The sequence below is a fragment of the Cydia fagiglandana genome, chromosome 1 (assembly GCF_963556715.1).
Source record: "Cydia fagiglandana chromosome 1, ilCydFagi1.1, whole genome shotgun sequence".
In the NCBI taxonomy this organism is placed as follows: Eukaryota; Metazoa; Arthropoda; class Insecta; order Lepidoptera; family Tortricidae; genus Cydia; species Cydia fagiglandana.
The window spans coordinates 24,280,996-24,300,960 of record NC_085932.1 but is presented as its reverse complement, the minus strand read 5'-3'; the positions used below and the strand labels follow the sequence as shown (position 1 = coordinate 24,300,960).

The 19,965-nt window shown below is 39.3% G+C and overlaps 3 protein-coding genes across 3 annotated transcripts in view; 2 read left to right on the top strand and 1 right to left on the bottom strand.

The window, feature by feature from the left end:
- LOC134667537 (pseudouridine-5'-phosphatase-like) overlaps nucleotides 1-19,965 on the top strand; it is a 137,324-nt gene that overhangs the window by 10,107 nt on the left and 107,252 nt on the right. The window lies entirely within an intron of this gene.
- LOC134666830 (myosin-9-like) lies at nucleotides 61-17,749 on the top strand. Its single transcript, XM_063524151.1, has 20 exons — nucleotides 61-353; nucleotides 464-575; nucleotides 1,112-1,330; nucleotides 1,795-1,871; nucleotides 1,954-2,098; nucleotides 2,486-2,643; nucleotides 2,891-2,940; nucleotides 3,146-3,212; nucleotides 3,283-3,501; nucleotides 5,094-5,229; nucleotides 5,596-5,701; nucleotides 5,853-6,051; nucleotides 7,691-7,870; nucleotides 8,441-8,705; nucleotides 9,030-9,140; nucleotides 9,440-9,624; nucleotides 10,816-11,379; nucleotides 11,526-11,696; nucleotides 12,935-13,044; nucleotides 16,038-17,749. Exons 1-19 carry the CDS (start codon nucleotides 234-236, stop codon nucleotides 13,025-13,027), a joined length of 3,177 nt encoding a protein of 1,058 aa, XP_063380221.1. The 5' UTR covers nucleotides 61-233; the 3' UTR covers nucleotides 13,028-13,044; nucleotides 16,038-17,749.
- On the bottom strand, nucleotides 17,738-19,081 carry LOC134666820 (aminomethyltransferase, mitochondrial). The gene has a single exon (XM_063524140.1). It carries the CDS (start codon nucleotides 19,000-19,002, stop codon nucleotides 17,758-17,760), a length of 1,245 nt encoding a protein of 414 aa, XP_063380210.1. The 5' UTR covers nucleotides 19,003-19,081; the 3' UTR covers nucleotides 17,738-17,757.

The window sequence follows — 19,965 nt, the reverse complement described above, 5'->3', positions numbered from 1 at the left end:
ATGACAAACGCGAAGCCAAGTATGAAACATTAAACCATAGACAAGTGTTGTTGTTTTAATATGTTGTTGTCAACAAACGACTTGCGACGTCAACGGTTGCTACGCGAAGGTTAGAAAACATAAAACATTGGATAATTTGTTCAGATACGACGGAACCCAATTAATTAATCAGTATTACATTGATATAATAGTAGTTTTGTGAGCTCCTATATATTTTCGTGGTTCATTACATCATGGAAGGTCCGGGTATGAGTCTGTTCCAAGGAGCCGCCAGCATTCACATTAACAACAGTGCTCAGGACAGGCTTGAGGAACAGGAGGAGATCGAAGACCAGAAACGACGGAATGAGGAGGTAGTTGAATTATTGTTAGTAGTAAAATTTAAGGGAAGAAACTATGTTTGTTTATGGGCTCATTAGTTCACAATATTTATCTTTTGTAATGTGTTTGTCTATATTTACAGCTAAAACATAAACTAGCAAATGCTTTTGACGATCTTCAAGATGATGACGAAGCGAGTTCAGTGAATAGCAGCGGTAACTTTACCTTGGATGCTCAAACTAATGGAGGAAACGGTAAGACACATTTTAGTAATTTTTTTGTGTCTCTGTAGATCAGTATTCAAACACTGAATTATTTTTTTATGTATATTAAAAATAATTGTCAGTCCTATCCAGAATTACATAAACTGGAGTTTGCAAATGCGTGTTTAATAATTAGATTACCATGATATAGTCTGAATCCTATACTTTTAACCAGGTTAGGTAAGTGTGCAACATATCATAAACAGAATAGGATTTAAACTAACTTGTTTCCTGTGTGTGTGTTGTGTTTGTGGCAACCCAGTTTCCTAGATGCAGTTAAAGTTACTTTTATTTTGCATTATGTTTCCACTTTATCAAACAAGTGTAACTTGAAAAATATCTTGTCAATTTGTCAGTTTATTCCAATTTTAAATATCCCCTTTTGAGAAACCACTATAATTTCTATTGTTTAATTAAACTTATAAATTGGTGTTATTTTATTTAGAAATAAATTGTCTATCTATGTACTTTTGTATAGTTGTTGTATAATAAAATTTTGTATTTGTAATTTTTCATCTTACCTTCAGGACATCCTAATCATCCTAGGACTGGATTGCCTCCGAGTTATGTGGATTCTCTTAATCACCTTAAAGAACTGCAGCACACTAGGGACTCGCCTAATATCCATGAAACCCCAAAAAATAGGCATACTCCAATTCAGCACCATGAAGACCCAGTGAAACTCCCGTTTAGCCCCTATGGGGCAGGTGATGGGCAAAACCATTATTATCAACAGGAATATAGGGGTTAGTCAATAATTTAAGCAAGTATTTTGTGAAGGCTTAAGATTTTTTACTCTCTAAAACAAGACATTGACAAAACAAACCAAACCTCCCAAGTTAAGTAATCACTCAATTGACGTAGACACTAGTTTTTACGAAAGTGACTGCCATCTGACCTTCCAACCCAGAGGGGAAACTAGGCCTTATTGGGATTAGTCCGGTTTCACCGAAAAGTGACTGGCAAATCATGGGTATCAAATGATATTTCGTACATAAGTTCCGAAAAACTCATTGGTACGAACCGGGGTTTGAACCTGAGTCCTCCAGATTAAAAGTCGCATGCTCTTACCGCTAGGCCACCAGCACTTTTTTTTAATATGAACAGACATTAAAGGAAATAGCCTTTGATCTGATTCGCCTTGGTCTTTTATAAATCCAAAATAATAAATGGCAATAGACTGAATCATCAGTTTGGCATTTGTTTTCAGGACATTTGAATGGAATAAACAATATTGATGCAAAACAGGAGTACATGAATAACGAAAAACTTAAGGTGATGTATGAGGTATGTATTTGCAAATTAGAAATTTAAAAGTCATCAAACCAAACAATACTGCCACAGACTGATTACTAATTAACATTGTCAGATGCGGGAAAAAGAATGTCAACAGTTAGCGGCACAGATGGAAAAGCTTGATACAGAAATTGACAGTCTCCGTGCCAGACTTGCAGCTGCCGTCAATGATAGGGACAAGTCAGAGCTGTCACTGCAAGAAGCACACCATTTACTAGGTAATTTGAATGATTCAAGTAGAACTGAAACAGACTAGTGGGTAGTCAGACATTCACAATAAAAAAAAATATTTTCAATATACTGGCATCACTGCCTATCATTAAAATTTAGACTGCCTTGCTATATCCTAGGCTCTAGAGACTGAGCGTCTAGACATCAGGAGAGTCCACACAGAGCCGCCTTGCGGCACCTCCGCCGCCTTGCCGAACGGCTCGTTAAAATACTCTCATTATGATTTATATCATGAAAGCTAGTTTGTAATGCATATCAGCGCATAAGCTTTAGCATGCTCATCAAAAGAAACAATCTAGTCATAAGGCACGTAAGTATAATCAAATTGCTTTGACATCAGCAAGACTCTTATTAAACAAACTTTCAACTAACAGCTTCCAGTAAACACAAAATGATAGAACTAGAACAACAAGTGGTGAGCCTCACTGAGAAACTGGTGCTCAGCGAGCAGGAGAAGGAGCAAATGCAGATGGAACTGCGCGCCGCCAACGTCAGCCTGCAGGAGGTGCAGCAGCGGTTACACACTTTCCAGGTACTTTGCACCTTTTTGGCCTTGATATAAGATTCATTTTTGTAGGTGCAACAAAATTTCTTTTTCCGAAGGATGCATGCTATACCGTCGCCCATTAATGATTGTTGCTGGTAGTTTATTATTGTATAAAATGCTTATTAGCTCACATCTTTAGTGCACTGCATTGAAACTGTAAGTCCAGAATAGCATATGACTTAACATTATAATGGTAACTTGAAAGTCATTGGAATATTCTGTTTGTTTGTAGGTTGCTCACACACACGACACTGATGCACTGTTTAGAGAACAGCAGGACAGGTAAGTGCGTGGCAGAAAGTATTTTGGTACCAAGCCAGAAAAATGAAATCTCTCATCACCTACCTATAGGAACGGAATTACCAATATTGACGCCTCGTATACCGCCATTTTTCTCCTAGACTCCTCAAATAATGGGAATTTAATAAAAATAAAAGATACTCTGAAACTTTGAAGTGAAAAGTGGTTTTGTTATTGTTTTTTCCAGACATAGAGAGGAAGTTGATAGACTGCACGCAGATTTAACAAAGGCTAAAAGCAGATTGGAAGAGAAAGTAAGTTGTATGATTAAGATTTGAATCTTATTCGTGTAATTTTGATATTAATAATCTGGTAATCTTTTAGGCAAGTGAAATAAAAATACTTGAAAAGCGGTGCTTAGAAAAAGACAAAGAGAAAGAGGAACTCTTGATTGATAAAGGGGCAACTATCAATAGATTAGCGAGTGAACTAGAGGCGGCGCAAAGTCGACTGGTGAACGGCGAGACCGCGCGGCTAAAGGAGAAGGTGGCGCAGTTGTCCAGTGAGAGGAATGTTGCCAGGGAACAAGTCAAAGAATTAGGGGTGAGTAGCATAATTCAATTATTGTCAGTGACAAACTACTTATTCAGTATATGCAGGCTGCATCACTACTTAACTGAAGAGTTTCGTTTGCATAATTTTTAGACCATAGATTGAGTTATTTTACCAGAGATGCGAAAAATACTTTATAAAAAGTATTTAAATACAAAATACAAATACTTCCTTGATATTACTATTTCAAATGCAAAATACAAAATAGTTTTTGAATTTGTATTTAAATACAAAATACCAAATAGGAATTTTCAAAATGCTTTTTAAAAATACAAATACTTTGCGATAAAAGATACTCTGAATAGTGAATACCTAGTCTGAATTAAAAAGTATTACTCGGAATTTCTGACTTGAAAAGACTCGTTATTGTTTGAAATCAATCCTCTTCTTCATCAATCAAATCTATAAAGTGCAAATTTCTAGTTGTTTTTAACCGGTAGGATGTATGGATGATGGTTTTTAACGGCCAACTTTTAAAGCATTAATTTGTAATGTTTTACAGCTTGTATAATGCCACTCGTTAGTGTGATGAAAACGTCTCGTTTGTGTTTCACCAGGGCAGAAAAATTTGTCCTCCTCTCGTGCCTTGAAACCCTCGCAACACTCAAGATTCCACTTTTTTAACCACTCGCTACGCTTGTGGTCATGTGCGACGTTACTAACAGATTCAATAGTTCCATGTTAAAAGAATGAGAAAGTTGCCAGGATTGTAACATCAGAAGAGATTGTAACTCCTACCTACCTACCTACCCACCTACCTACCTACTATAAAGTATTTTGTATTTTGAAAATAGAAAATAGGTCCCAAAAACTATTTCAAATAAAATACAAAATGGTTTTCTTCAAAAGGTATTTAAATACAAAATACTAAATAGGTATTTTGCATTTTGTATTTGCATTTTAAATACAAGTATTTCAAATAAGTCACATCTCTGTATTTTACGTCTCCTCTTGTGGCTAGGCTTTAATAAATTCTTTGTTGTCTGACTGACATGTGGTACGCTCACATCCGATCCCACTTCCCCCCTTCCCGAAACCTAAATAAAAAAAACCGGGCAAGTGCGAGCCGGACTCGCGCACGAAGGGTTCCGTACCATAATGCAAAAAAAGGCAAAAAAAACGGCCACCCATCCAAGTACTGACCCCGCCCGACGTTGCTTAACTTCGGTCAAAAATCACATTTGTTGTATGGGAGCCCCACTTAAATCTTTATTTTATTCTGTTTTAAGTATTTGTAGTTATAGCGGCAACAGAAATACATCATCTGTGAAAATTTCAACTGTCTAGCTATCACGGTTCGTGAGATACAGCCTGGTGACAGACGGACGGACGGACAGCAGAGTCTTAGTAATAGGGTCCCGTTTTACCCTTTGGGTACGGAACCCTAAAAATCCACAAGTTTTCATGTTACTTTTCTGTGTAGCCTGCATTATTCTTCATGAAGGCATTTAGAAAGAAGGTAGCGTAGGGCAAAGCAGCTTTACTCCTTAGTAATAGGGCAATTTTATGTTTACTTGTTTTTGACGTCGAGGTCGTGTACCCAGTACATGTAGATCCGAGATTCTATAAATGTATAATTTCAGTCTAAACTGGAGGTGACGGCGCACGAGCTGGTACTCTGCCGGAATAAGCTGGCCGCCAGCCAGAAGGAGTACGACAGCTGGCGCACCGCGCTACATCAGATCCTCGTGGACTCTCTCCCAGAAAATACTTATCTAGGTAGGCTGCACACAAGTTCCATAAAACACTGCTTTACTTTGGCTTTTTCTATTTTATTGTAATATTGTCTTTCGATCTGTCTATTTTAAATGAAATTTTATCCACTAAGTATCTTAGTTTATGGTTGAACTGACATTTTATATTTATTGCAATTTTACCAATAAGCTAGTGTAATTAATGATGGAGATCAAATGTGACCAGAGGAACTAGTGAACTAAAACAACCTATTTGAATACATCGAATAGTCTGGATGAATAGTATACAGCTGAGTGTAATATTTAAAAGCTTATTTTTTGTGAAAACATTAACATTAGTAACGATAAGAGTTACTGATTATCATAATGTATCTGTTTTGTTATTTTATAGGTGAACCTCCGTCGCCTGGTAAATTATCGACACTAAAAGATGCTCTAAGTAGATACAAACAACAGATTCATAAGGTTTCGGCGTTACAAGAAGAAATTGCTAAAAGGTGAGAAAAGTGTAAATTATTTTTAATGCCTGACCCTAATACTTTACTCATTACATATTTAATTTTTTACGAAGTACATGTAACATATTGCGCTTTATGTGTAAATCAAATTATTACATAAGTTTATTATTTACCCATTTCAATTTTATAGGGACAAAAAACTGGAACAGCACCGAAAGCAAGAATCCGAGATGCGAGCCAAAATAGAAGAGCAGAAAGGCATCGAGTTGCAGCTGAGCTCTCGCGTGGCCGTGCTGCAGAGCCAGCTGGAGTCGCTCGGCTCCGGCGACCACAAGCTCGGCGAGCGGCTGCAGGCCGACCTCGACCACGTGCGCGCGCAGCTCAGAGATGTAAGTTGTAGCTGTGGCACTAGAGCGAGCGTCCGCGCTGCAGTAGCTCGCCCACGTACACCACTCCTTAGGGGTTGTGCACTTTTTGACCCCCCCCCCCCCCCTGGTGATATTTGGTGAGGTTTTTCGCTACCCCCCCCTCCCCCAGACAACCTCACGTGTATATTTTTGAATTTTTCATTCGACCTAATTTTTAGAAAAATTTAGTTGTATAAATAGAAAATCTTGTTTATTTTTCTATTTTCGTTAAATAGACTCGCTATTTTGAAGTGCAGAGTGAAGATTTATGTTTAATGAAACCGAGAATAAGTATCTTGTCATGTGGTAGGTGTTTTTTTTTCATAGTTTCGTTCACTGTAGAAAAATACACGTGAGGTTTCCTTATACCGCCCCTCCCCCAACGTGATCTATCGTGATTTTTTCGTGACCCCCCCCACCCCCTATCGAACCTCGCGTGATTTGTGCACAAGCCCTTACATGGGCGGCATGGAACACTCAATCACAGATTTCACAGAATAAATAATAGTACTACCGTACAGAAAGGACACTTCTACAAACCCGAAGTTTGACAGCGGTTCAGGGTCGACTCATGCTATCCCTTTCTAATATATGGCTATGGCTAGGGCATGCAGTACCGGTCCCGGTACCAAGAATTTCATTTCCCGGTTCTGGGCATGGCCGGAACCGGGATTCCCGGTTCTTCCCGGTTCTCAAGACTTCTTTTGATTACTTTTAAGAAATCTTTATGAATTACTTATTTTCATATTAATAATTGCATAAGAATTAACAAATGACTTATTTTATTATAAACAAACACTTAATTGGCGTTCCAACCTATTTTACGAAATTAACCGGCACACATTAGCTCCGTCTGGGCCGAGCCACACGACCGTAGCGTAGTCGATGCACTCAGCACTATATGACGGCACGGCCTGCCTTCACGAATGCCTACTTTACTAGGTTAATTTAACGGGTTATTTGGGTCCCCCGTTTCATAGCACCATTATTAAATGTTCTGTAATGTCCCGAGCTAAAGTACCAATACATTACTACTATTGAAATGGGAATAAATAGTCATATGATGAGAACCGGGAAGTACCGGTACCGGGTCTTCAGTACCGGTTCTTTTGATACCATAAAATTCCCGGGAATTCCCGGGAATATGAGAACCGGGAATTCCCGGGAGCATGCCCTAGCTATGGCACTATACCTTTCGGCTATTAAGGGTTGTCAAACATCAAGTGATTATCTTATCTGTGGTCGTGCACGTAAAAGGAAGTTAAGTGGTGCCAACCCTAATAATTGCTCGGAGCAATGCTGAGCCGAACGGAGCCGAGTTCGACCGAAGTTAGGAGTGTCTCCCCACTGACTCAATGAGGACCGCTGTTCTGCCGATTTCCGACAAAATCACCGCTCAAGTTCTTTTTGTTCCCAACCGCCGTTTTAACTGCAGTGCCCTGTTTATCAAAAGCTTGTAACTTGTAATACAAGTGGAAGTCCCTTTTTGACAGCTTTTGTTAGAAAGGAACTTCCACTTGTATTACAAGTTACAAGCGTTTGATAAACAGGGCACAGGTCTAACAACTTTTGAACTACAAAACGACTTACGCACGCGGGTAAATGTAGTAATGTACCCCAGATGGAGCTGAAGTACACGGAGCTGGAGCTCGAGCACGACAAGGTGAAGGAGTCCCGCGGCGGGCGCGCGTCGCTGGCCGCGGCCGCCAACGCCGACCTGCTGCGCGAGCTGGAGCGCTGCTCCGCGCAGCTGCGCGCCGCCCTAGCCGATAACACCGAGCTCAAGACTCTCTACCTGCAGGTACCTAGCATCTTCCTAGCGTTGTCCCGGCATTTTGTCATCTCACTTGGGGCACAGAATAAATAATAGTACTAGGTACAGAAGACTCACTCTCTAACAAAACGCGTCTGTTACGATCGGGACAGATATGGTCCCAAGGTGGCGACAGCGCTACGCGCAGCTTATGGCTAGCCACCAAAATTGGAGTGGAAGGGATGTACTTGTGGCAAAGCGACGAAATCGCGGAGTGAGCCACGCCTGCTTGGGGAGCCTAGGGCTTTCTCGCAACCTAATCCCAAGTATGAGGCTCGCAAACTGTTTAGAATTAGACCAAGCTAAGTTGTTAGCCCGAGCTGTGTAAGATTCTATTAAATTATGACGTTTAAATAGCACTTGCACAGTCAGGGCTTGAAAATAGCTTGATCTAACTCTATTTTGTTTTTAACCTAGTTGGTACAGCATTAGTTTTTGCCAAAGCGACTGCTATCGACACTTTCCAATCTAGAGGGGAACTAGGCCTTATAAAGATGTTTCCGGTTTCCTCAACAAAAAGAATCAATTGAAATAATACAATTTAACATTGTCTACTAGGCTTGCAGTACGCGAGATAGCGCGTCAAGAGAGCTAAAAGACGTCCAATCTAGAATACAACAAGAGCGGGATCTATACAAGTCACAAGAGAAAGAATACGTGGAGAGGATAGAGAAGGAAAGGCAGCAGTTGGAGAAGCTGACCGCGGAGCTGACCAGCTCCAAAGAGGAGCTGGAGCGCGCCAACAAGCGGATATCGGAGCTGCAGAAGGAGTTCACCGACAAACAGAAGGAGTTTACTGACAAACTCAACAAATATCTTGAAGGTACGGTACACTGTTTTTTTTTTATCATAAGTGTTGCAAATCATCACAGCACACGCAATGCCAGTGTTATACATCATGATTTCATATAAGTTTGACGTTTAAAATAACAGTTGCACTGCGTGGGCTATCCAAATCACTGAAGACTTTTCTTGGTCTAACTTTACTGATTCAAATTTTTGGTAAGTATTTTACGCGATATTCTGGTCGTTAAGTAATCAATTACAGAGTAATAATAGACATGAGTCGATCTTTATAATTATTGAATTGTTAAAAGATTCAGTGTTGTGGCTGAGACTTAATAAATATTTTTTATTTATTTTCCAGATGAAAAAAGTGCAATGCGGAAAGAAATGGAACCTTGTGCGCAATGTGAGAAAAATTTAATGCAAATTCGGCAGCTAAATGAACAGCTTAGCAAATGCAGTGTTAAATTAGGTATATGATGTGTCCTCCTACTATACCGACTAGAAACCTAACATGTAACAACATAACGTGATCACAATCACTGTCCACTTGAATGCTGTGGTTCCATCAGTAGCGGCAATGCGGCTCAATCTTACATTCATACCTAAAGTTCATTGGATTCAAGCACTTCAAGACCTTCCCAAACCAATATCCTGAATTAGCCCTCTCAAAACAAAATCCTAGATCCGCCACTGAATCCCATATTCACGACAAACAGGATCTTGATCGTTAAGTAATCAAATACATTTAACTAAATATTTATTTTGTAGCTACTCAAGAGAGCAACGAAGCTCTGATGCAGGAGTTAAAAGGCAAAGCTGAGTTCTTCCAGCAATACATCCTCGAGCGGTTCAACAAACTGCGCGACCAACGCTCCGTCGCCACCAACACCGACCCCTCCGACCATCCCATCGAGCACTTGGTGCAGACCTGCGACGACGCCATAGCGACCAAGGTATGCTTCCAGCAGTACAGCCTCGAGTGGTTCAACAAGCTACGCGACCAGCGCTCCGTCGCCACCAACACTGACCCCTCCGACCAGCCCATCGAGCACTTGGTGCAGACCTGCGACGACGCCATAGCGACCAAGGTATGCTTCCAGCAGTACAGCCTCGAGCGGTTCAACAAGCTGCGCGACCAGCGCTCCGTCGCCACCAACACCGACCCCTCCGACCAGCCCGTCGAGCACTTGTTGCAGACCTGCGACGACGCCATAGCGACCAAGGTATGCTTCCAGCAGTACAGCCTCGAGCGGTTCAACAAACTGCGCGACCAACGCTCCGTCGCCACCAACACCGACCCCTCCGACCAGCCCTTCGAGCACTTGGTGCAGACCTGCGACGACGCCATAGCGACCAAGGTATGCTTCCAGCAGTACAGCCTCGAGTGGTTCAACAAGCTGCGCGACCAGCGCTCCGTCGCCACCAACACTGACCCCTCCGACCAGCCCATCGAGCACTTGGTGCAGACCTACGACGACGCCATAGCGACCAAGGTATGTTTCCAGCAGTACAGCCTCGAGTGGTTCAACAAGCTGCGCGACCAGCGCTCCGTCGCCACCAACACTGACCCCTCCGACCAGCCCATCGAGCACTTGGTGCAGACCTGCGACGACGCCATAGCGACCAAGGTATGCTTCCAGCAGTACAGCCTCGAGTGGTTCAACAAGCTGCGCGACCAGCGCTCCGTCGCCACCAACACTGACCCCTCCGACCAGCCCATCGAGCACTTGGTGCAGACCTGCGACGACGCCATAGCGACCAAGGTATGCTTCCAGCAGTACAGCCTCGAGTGGTTCAACAAGCTGCGCGACCAGCGCTCCGTCGCCACCAACACTGACCCCTCCGACCAGCCCATCGAGCACTTGGTGCAGACCTGCGACGACGCCATAGCGACCAAGGTATGCTTCCAGCAGTACAGCCTCGAGCGGTTCAACAAGCTGCGCGACCAACGCTCCGTCGCCACCAACACCGACCCCTCCGACCAGCCCATCTAGCACTTGGTGCAGACCTGCGACGACGCCATAGCGACCAAGGTATGCTTGAAGTTTTATTAAATTTTAAGAAATTCAACTTTGTGTATTATATGGACAACGAAAATGTTTTTGAGTTTTTAATAACATATACATTCATTTTTTTATTTACAGACTGCTCTCATGATGAAAGAAAAAGCCATACGAGATCAAATAGCAGAAAAGTTCACTCTGGAGATGAAAACAGCAGAAATGAACTGCGCGCGGCGGCTGAAGGAAATGGAAAACGAACAAATAGCCACCGTCACAAAGCTGAAGGAGCTGTTAGAGCGGAAAATGCAGGAAGTAGAGACCCTCAAACAGTTCATATTGACAGAAAGAGCCAAGGTGTCGCAGATACTCGAGTCGAAAGAGAACGAGATATCCGTGTTGATAAAGGAACATAATGCGATACAAGCAGAATGTGAAAAAACTAGGGACATCCTCAATGAGTGGAAAATCAAGGCTGAGAAATACGAGAAAAAGATACAGCGGTTAGAATTACTTAAACAAGAAAAAGAGGAGTTGGAACACAGTCACAGTTCTTGTGAAAAGGAATTGAGAAATGTGAAAAGTAAAATGAATAGTTTACAAAGAAAAGTAGCTACTTCAGAACAGAGTTACGAAAGCTTGCAGGCTGAGCATCGGACCTTGTTGGAGAAGTACAAAAATGCAAAAAAATCTATATTGACACATAGGGTATGCCATATTTATAAATCAGTCACAAAAAAATTATATAATGTCATGGAGTGTTAATTTTAGTTTGAAAAAACCTTAAATTTCTCATTTTGTTTTTTTGTATTGTATTGGAAATGTACAGTAGTAACGAAACGATTTTTTTACAGGAGTATATATCTAAAAAAGACGCCCATCTTAACAACGAATTTAACAGAATTCAAGATGAGTACAGAAAAATCTTCGTGAAAATGCAAAGTCAGATAACCTATCTTTCCAACCGTCGGGTACAGGAGGAAAAAACAAATGGAAGACCCGCTACGCCCACGAATAACTATGAGGTAATTAGATACTCTATTTTTTTTTAAGAAAAATACCCAACCATTTTTTTCTTCCATTTCGAAAAACGGTTGTAAATGTAGCATCTGCCATACGGCTCGCAAAGACGAATCGATTGATACCTATTCATTAAAACTGATGACTTTGATAATTCGGTCGAACCGAACCACAGGCACACTGACACCGCATTTTAATGCGTTTAGCATAGGTGCAATTTGATTTCTTAAATGCCACGCTGCGAGCAGTACTACTGATTAACATCGTTCCAAATTTAATACTACAACGACCCATGTGCACCCCTAGAACTCAAAATGTTTGTAGATAATTTTAATTTACACGAGTACGAATACGATGGTCATACTTGCCTACGTGAAAAGGGATCATGTCGATAACGCCATGAGGGACGCTACTAAAATATGCGATTGCGCTTTGATACAAAATTAGTACGGGACCACTTACGAATCCTATGATGACCAGAGAGCGCAACTTTGGTGCCGATGACAGACGTATGACGTGAAGCTAAATACAGAGTGTTGTTATCTAGATTATAGGTACTTAAACAAATAACAACTTATTAGCCTCTTTAGTTTACTGATATTGAAACTTGAGTTGAGAGTTTTTATACGTACAGAACTAACTGTCTTTGTCATGTTAAAAACAAAATTATTGGAAATGACAACCAATTACTATTTACTTATTTTTGTATTAGTAAAATATTACCTAAATATTATTGTTTGAAGTCGCTATGGAGTCTATGCACCCGTATTTGCAGAAATTTCTTTTACTGATTGTAAAAAATGAAAAACCCTAAAAATGTGACCAAAATTTAACAGCAAAAGCAAGCAATATAGAGAAACATTTGAAAACAACAAAGCATATTGAACGAGAAGGAGATCGTTTCGTATCGTTTTTTAATGTTTACATTATTTTTTGTGTAAATTACCAAGCATTTTTATAAATAAACAATTATTAAGAATCATTGAGGTGTTACAATGTTGTTTTAAAAAAACATCCTATATGCTACTTAACGTCATAATGACGTCATCGGCACCAAAGTTGCGCTCTCTGATGATGACCCTAAGTCGTCTTAAGGCTCCATCTATTGAGCTAAGCTGGTAGTTGACGTAGGTTGGAACACGCTAAACAGAAATATTAATATACATTTAAATACATAAAGTACTACAACCCTTTGCTTGCTTGCTTTGTTATAGCCGCATAAAAATATGCCTTTTATTTTCAGTTTGTAGAAAAAATAAATAAGTTGACCAGGGAGTTGGCAGATCTCACTCAGTCTACAGCTGCGATGACCAGTAACTATCCAGATGTCAACTAATGGGACTCCTTGTTAAGGTATTATAACATTTTTAACCAATCATCTTCAGTTCAGATAATAGACATGTTGACAAGTTTTTAAAACTGTATTCATTTTATAGGTAGACACGTATATTTACAAAAAAAAATATTTAAAATTTTTATTCATTAGTTTTACTTAATAAATAGCGCTTAATTAGTTTAGTGTTTAAAGTTTGAGCCTAAACGCTCCAAGCTGTCACGTGACGTCACGAACAGATAAATAAACAAACTGCTGCCAAAATGTCAGTCCTAGCGTAGATCAAAAGCTGTAGTTAATTTATCTCTCTTTCTAAAAGATCAGTATTACGTAAATATATAAGCTAAAATAATTAATAACAAGTTTTACATGTCTTATTCAGTGCCTATGTGTAAAAGAACAACAATCAAGACCCTAGAGCAGTGTTTTTCAAAGTGTGGGTCGCGACCCCCAGGGGGGCCGCGGCACTTGTCCAAGGGGGTCGCGAAGCGCAGCTTTGAAAGAAACTTATGGAAAGCAGATTTAATTTTTTTTAAGTTATAAATAATCCAATCCTTTACAATTTAATGGTGTTAATGTACCTACGTATCAATAAAACAAAACATTATTAGACAGGTAAACTGTATTTATTAAACAGTTATATAAGTTAAGATCTGTTGGGCCAGTCAAATTAGATTTTTTCCAGGAATTAATTCCCAGCAAGCTGGAAATCGTCTTAATACCTTTATATGGTTCTAAATTAGTGTAATCCGAGTTTGCTCCATTCCAGGAGTTATGGAAAAATTGCTGCTATTTTTCAGTTTTTTTGCTTGCAGTTCAAAAACGGTACGTCCGACAGAAAATTTGCTCTAATCATGTGAAAAATTGATATCTGAGGATCCGAAAAGTACCATAATATGAATTAGTACCTAGTCAAACGTTGTAAAAAATGGCCGCCACTTTGAATTTTTTTTTTTGTAAAATCGTGTTAAAATCCGAACTATTTTTACCAGTGTCTGATCTACAACAATCTTGCTGGTAGTGACGTTAATTTCGACGGTGGGCTCCTTCTATTTCGAGTGGTTTTGTCAATCCAAGGTAAAATGTATCTCCCAAGGCTTCCAAAATTTATCCACGGATGAAGCAAACTCATATTATTCACATTCAGGACCAAATGAAGGTATTAGAATGATTTCCAGCTTGCTTGATGATTTTCACAGATGATGTATTTCTGTTGCCGCTTTAATACTAAAAACAGAATATACTTAATAAATATTTAAGTGTAGCTCCCATACAACAAACGCGATTGTCTTTCCAGTCCGACTCGCACTTGACCGGTTTTTTTTTTGTTGTTTTGGTATCATAGAAGATAGGATCGTATAGAAGTGGTATACGCGTGCCTCCGTGAGGGACAAAACATACGCAAATGCGACACTGTGATTGGTCTAATTTATTTGTTGCCCACCATTATCCATACTAAAAAAATGGTGGGGAACAAAAAATATGTGAGATTGTGATAAGGACAAACAATAATAGCGCTTTCTCTGCTACTCCTACTGAAAGATACGTAAGACTATCCCGTTCTGTCAGTTATCCCCACCACTCATGCCCAATCCAGTTTAATACTAGATTCATGTTTGGTATCGACCATTGATGGACGGTGCGAAAAGAGAAGAGCCGTAGAATGTATGGGATATGTATGTAGATAGAAAAACGTAGAAACGGGGTTTGGGGGTCGCGAAAAAAAATTTGTGGTCATAAAGGGCCGTGACACCATAAAGTTTGAAAAACACTGCCCTAGAGTATAAAATAAAACAAATATTTGTTGCATGATACTTGCGTTGCAGTTACGGATTTTGACTTGAATTATATTGTTACTTGCGAACTATATGTATACATATTACGTTCAGCGATGATAAAACCATTTCAAAAATGAATCACAATAACTGATTTCACAGAAAAACACTTACAGTTACAATTTAAGATGGATTATTATGATACAACTAAAATTGTGAGTGCAAATATAGTAAGCGCAGATATAACTTTTTTTTTTGTTTCCGACAACCAGCATGGCGATAATAATTCCATTCAGCCAAATTATTAAAAATATTTTGGTGAAATATCATATATAACATTTTATTTATTTAGTAACAAATAAATATATATTTTTATATCATGTAATAATATTTTTTGTACGTAATAAATGTCTATTGTCGAAATAAAAAATACATACAGTTTTTGAACATCCAAACTCTTTGGCGGTGTCGTATGGATTACGGTCAGGTTTGACGACTAGTCTGTAGTGATTCTCATGTCATGACGTCACGCGCTCCGATTGGCGTTTGCAGTCACGTGATACTGGGCATTATTTTAAATACTTTTGATTATTTTTAATTAATTTATTACGCATATTTACACTTGAAAAATATGATTTTCAGCATTCTAATATTCCCTGCTATGGTAAAAACATAACATGTTATATATTCGCGATTCATGTCAACATGCCTATTCAAAGAACAGAATAGAATAAAATAATCTAGTTTAAAAATATGATATTTTGTTATCAATTGAGTCGCTTAACTTCAAACTTGGGTAAATCCATCTGTCAGATTATGCAATTTTGGTATTAAGAAAACGAAATACGGTAGATATTTGCTAAGAGGGTACAATGGATTTACCCGAGTTTGAAGTTAAGCGACACAATTATTGAAAAAAAATGCGTTGCTCTGATTGATAATATAATAAAGTTTAACCTTTTGAACGCCCAGAACACCTAAAGTCGTCGTTACTAAATACTCATGCCCACCGCACCATGGACAACTATTTGTTATGACGTACGCTGTCAAAGTAACCTTCACACTTTCAAGTAAGGTTTACATTAGCTCGATTGCGCCCTATTGTAGACCTTGGCGTGTCAGTGGCGTTTTTGTTTATAACATAAATTGTTCAAAGGGTTAAGTTTTACAAATACTAAAAATGATTCTTATGCTGTATGTTTTATATTACATATGGGACAAAATACACTTTTCAACAGGAGTTGATTCTGAAATTTGAAATGGTACTGAGCGGCACAACCCAAACTGGCAGACACGTGCGGGCAGCGTCGGGTATAACGCGGGACCTATTTGCCTTGGCACAGACTTCAAACACACCAGGAAAGCGTATGTTAACATACCATTTTTTTTTTCTTTTTAGTTTCTGGGTGATTTTTTTATATTCTTGAATTACCCCGTTTATAGAAAGAATCCCTACGCATTTTACGTTCATATATTATGTATTTACGCACGTAGAGTTAAACCATTTTGAAAATGCGTGCATTTCCCAGAGCACCTGCATTCACGTCCAAAGTTATGTTATAGACGCAACGCACACAAAAACGGTAAACGTAGGTACCTACTAGATACATAGTATCCGTCCGTCTTGTTTGTTTTGGACAAACAGACTTTTCACGATAAGACTTCATGTTCGACTAGCTTAAGCTAGTTATTTCGAAGTATTGAAGGTTTAAAATATATTTTCTATGACAATATCTGGATTTGTTAGAAACAGAATCTGCGTGGAGTGAAACTTCACCTGTCAAGTTCAAGCGCATTGTTTTAATATATGGCAATCGACCTAAATGTGTGCCATGTCATTTAGGTCTTCCCTTTGACCACCAAAGACGTCAACTGACGTGCTCGGTTACAGTGTAGGTAATTTCAACCGTGTAAAATTGTGTAGTTTGTGGCTTTTAAAGGATTAAAATAATGATCTCAAACTGAAAATCGAAATCACAAATATAAAATAATGAGTTGTAGGAAACAAATGGCGCCGAGCAGGCTCGCACGAGGATAAACGCGCATAATACAGTTGGTGCTACAATTTTTAAGGTCCTACCTAACTGACAGGTTAGCTTTTGTGAAATCATATAAAATGTTAGAATTTTAAAATTATACCAATTTCTTGTATAACGAATTATTTGTTTGTAAAATGAAAAATATATTTTGTTAATTTAATTAGTACCATACCTATTTATAATTAAAAAATATCGGAAAACAAGAACCACATAGTCCACATAAAACCTACTACGACAGCAAAGACAAAAATAATGTTGGTTGGAACCTATTTCAAGCGCCCTCTGTAGTGAGCGAGAGGCAGTTTTGCCCGTTTTGCCCCATTAATGAATCTGTCTTCATAATATTCATTACTGTGGCAAGGTCAAGGTATAATGTATTTTTGTATAATTTAACAAAAGTAACTGAAGAACCATTGTCAACGTTTTTGACCACCAAATAGTGAACCTTATTGCATAGCTATAAGGTCCACCATTGGTAGGTTAAGAGTGTTACTGTTAAAACATGGACTGATATGTTAGATATGATTAAAAAAGTAATATTCCATGCAAGTAATCCTGTGATAGTGAACGCTAAGTACAATGTAAATATACTTAATAACGTATTAGTATTAATGAAGTGCCAAATCACTCGACATTCCTTTGGATTCCATGCTCACTGTTTACATGCCTTTATCGTAGATACTGCCTATTAGCAGAGTAAAATAACAATGATGATGACATGACGTTCCTTTTTTCAATAAGTTTTATGAATTATCGATCGCTCAAAAACTAATAATGAAAGAAGAAAGATAAATAAAGATAAATAATAAATGTTTATTAATGACTTGTTTTAATTAGTATTAGGTATTTTTGATGTATTGTTTCTATTATGTGTTAAAGGTACTCTTGAATAAAAATGATACTTTAATAAAGTTTTATTTTATTTCTTCGTGTAATAATTAGACGGCACAAATGGCATTTTAGCAATAAGACATGGGACATCCTTTCCTCTAATATTAACCAACAGTTTAGTTCCCGCTTTCTTCAAAGATTCCGCCACGTAGCCCATCGCCACGTTCCCCCCGAGCGAAGGACTCGGGCACCCGCTGGTCACTTTTCCAACCACATCCAAAGTTTCCGGATGCTTGAGGATAGCATCTTTTCTTGCCGGAGCCCCAGATTCCATGCGCACGCCGACTCTCCGCTTTTCGACTCCCTGTTTAATATGTCGTAAGATTACGTCAGCTCCTGGAAAGTTGGCTTCACCTCTTCTGCGCTTGGATATGAGCCAAGTTAAATTGGCTTCCACTGGAGTAACAGTCTCGTCGATATCGTTTCCGTATAAACACAACCCTGCTTCCAACCGGAGCGAGTCGCGCACTCCCAGGCCCGCCAGTTTTATGTCATTTGATTGAAGTAAGGCTTCTGTGACGTGATCTGCTTTGTCGGCCGGGATGGACACTTCCACGCCGTCTTCACCGGTGTAGCCGCAGCGCGTGACGCGGCAGCCTTGCACTCCAGCCACGGAGCCCACGCGGGATGTCATGAATGTTAGGTCAGGCATAGAGACGTCTGTAAGCGGCTGAAGCAACGAAGCGGCCTTCGGACCTTGTACTGCGATCAAAGCCCTATCACTGACATCTAAAAATTCGACGTTTATGTCTTTACCTTGTTGTTTAAATATTTTAGACGAGTTTAACATATGTTGCTTATCGACTTCGAGCCGCCCAGCATTTGACACTATGTACAGTGTTTCATCGTTCACTTTGGTAACAATTAAATCGTCAATGATGCCGCCTTTTTCCGTTAAAAACACCGTTAGAGCGCTTGATCCATTAGCCATTCCTTTTAAGTCCACTGGGCAGAGCGATTCGAACCATGATATACAATCTTTCCCACGCACATTCGTCTGTAGCATGTGAGACACATCAAAAATTGATGCATTTTTACGTGTAAATAAATGGGAGGCCGTAACGCTCAAGTCTGCGTACTGTACCGGCAGTAAAAATCCAACAAAGTTCACTAGCTTGCCGCCATACCGGGTGTGTAAGTCATATAGTGGTGTTTTCACGGCCTTCTGATGTCCGTCACTGTATGCGCGCACTAATTGAAACAGAGAAGGTGATGTGGTCTTGACATTGGAATATTTACAAGTAAAAACGCAAAATCGGCTCAGAGACCCCATTTTCACAGCTACACAGAGATATTCGATGACTATACTAAACTGTGGTGTCGTGAAGACTGCAGTTTATAGTTATCACTATCAGTGTCCCGTAATGGAGGGTCAAGGGTCACTAAACTGCTGGAAACAAACAAAATATTTGCTGATAACGTAACTTCTGAGTGGAGACTAATAAGTTGCTTGTGATTGTAAGTATTATGTAGGTACAGTCAGCCAAGAAAGTGGTCTACCACTTTTCGACTCTATCAATCAGATGATAGAGTCGAAAAGTGGTAGACCACTTTCTCTGCTGACCGTACAGTGGCGTTCAAGAGTACATGGATAGATGTCGACCGTAATGCCTTCGGTTGAAACATGTTGTACCTAGTATTTGTACCCATAAACTCTAAAAAACGTATTTAAAATTACCGTCTAGAGTACCACCAACCTATTTAGCAAAATGGTATGGTTTTCAATTTTTTTTACATTTTTGTTATTTGCGTTGGCAACTGCCAGCCCTACTGCTATACGAGGGCTTCTCCGGATCTACTCATGCGATTACAGTTTTATTTATACCATTGAGGGATATTTCAATGCTAATTATGGCCAAGAAAACCTTTTAAACGTGAATAGTTTTTATATAGGGTACTTCGCCAGTAACTGGCCATCCTAAACTAAAAATGAATTCTATTCACCTATAAACGGAAATCATTCAATAACTGGCCAGCCTTTAATAACTAGCCACCTTATACTAAAATGAATTCTGTTTATAGGTGAATAGAATTCATTTTTAGTTCAGGGTGGCCAGTTACTGACGAATTACCCTAAGCCTATATTTTTTACTAAAATCAAGGTGTTTTATAAGGAGTTTGAAATTAGAAAAAACAACATATTCTACCTAGAAGGGTTAAATGAATTTTACAGCACATATGGAGCCACAATTACTGATCAATTGATCATCATGAGTTCATGAGTAACATGATTGTT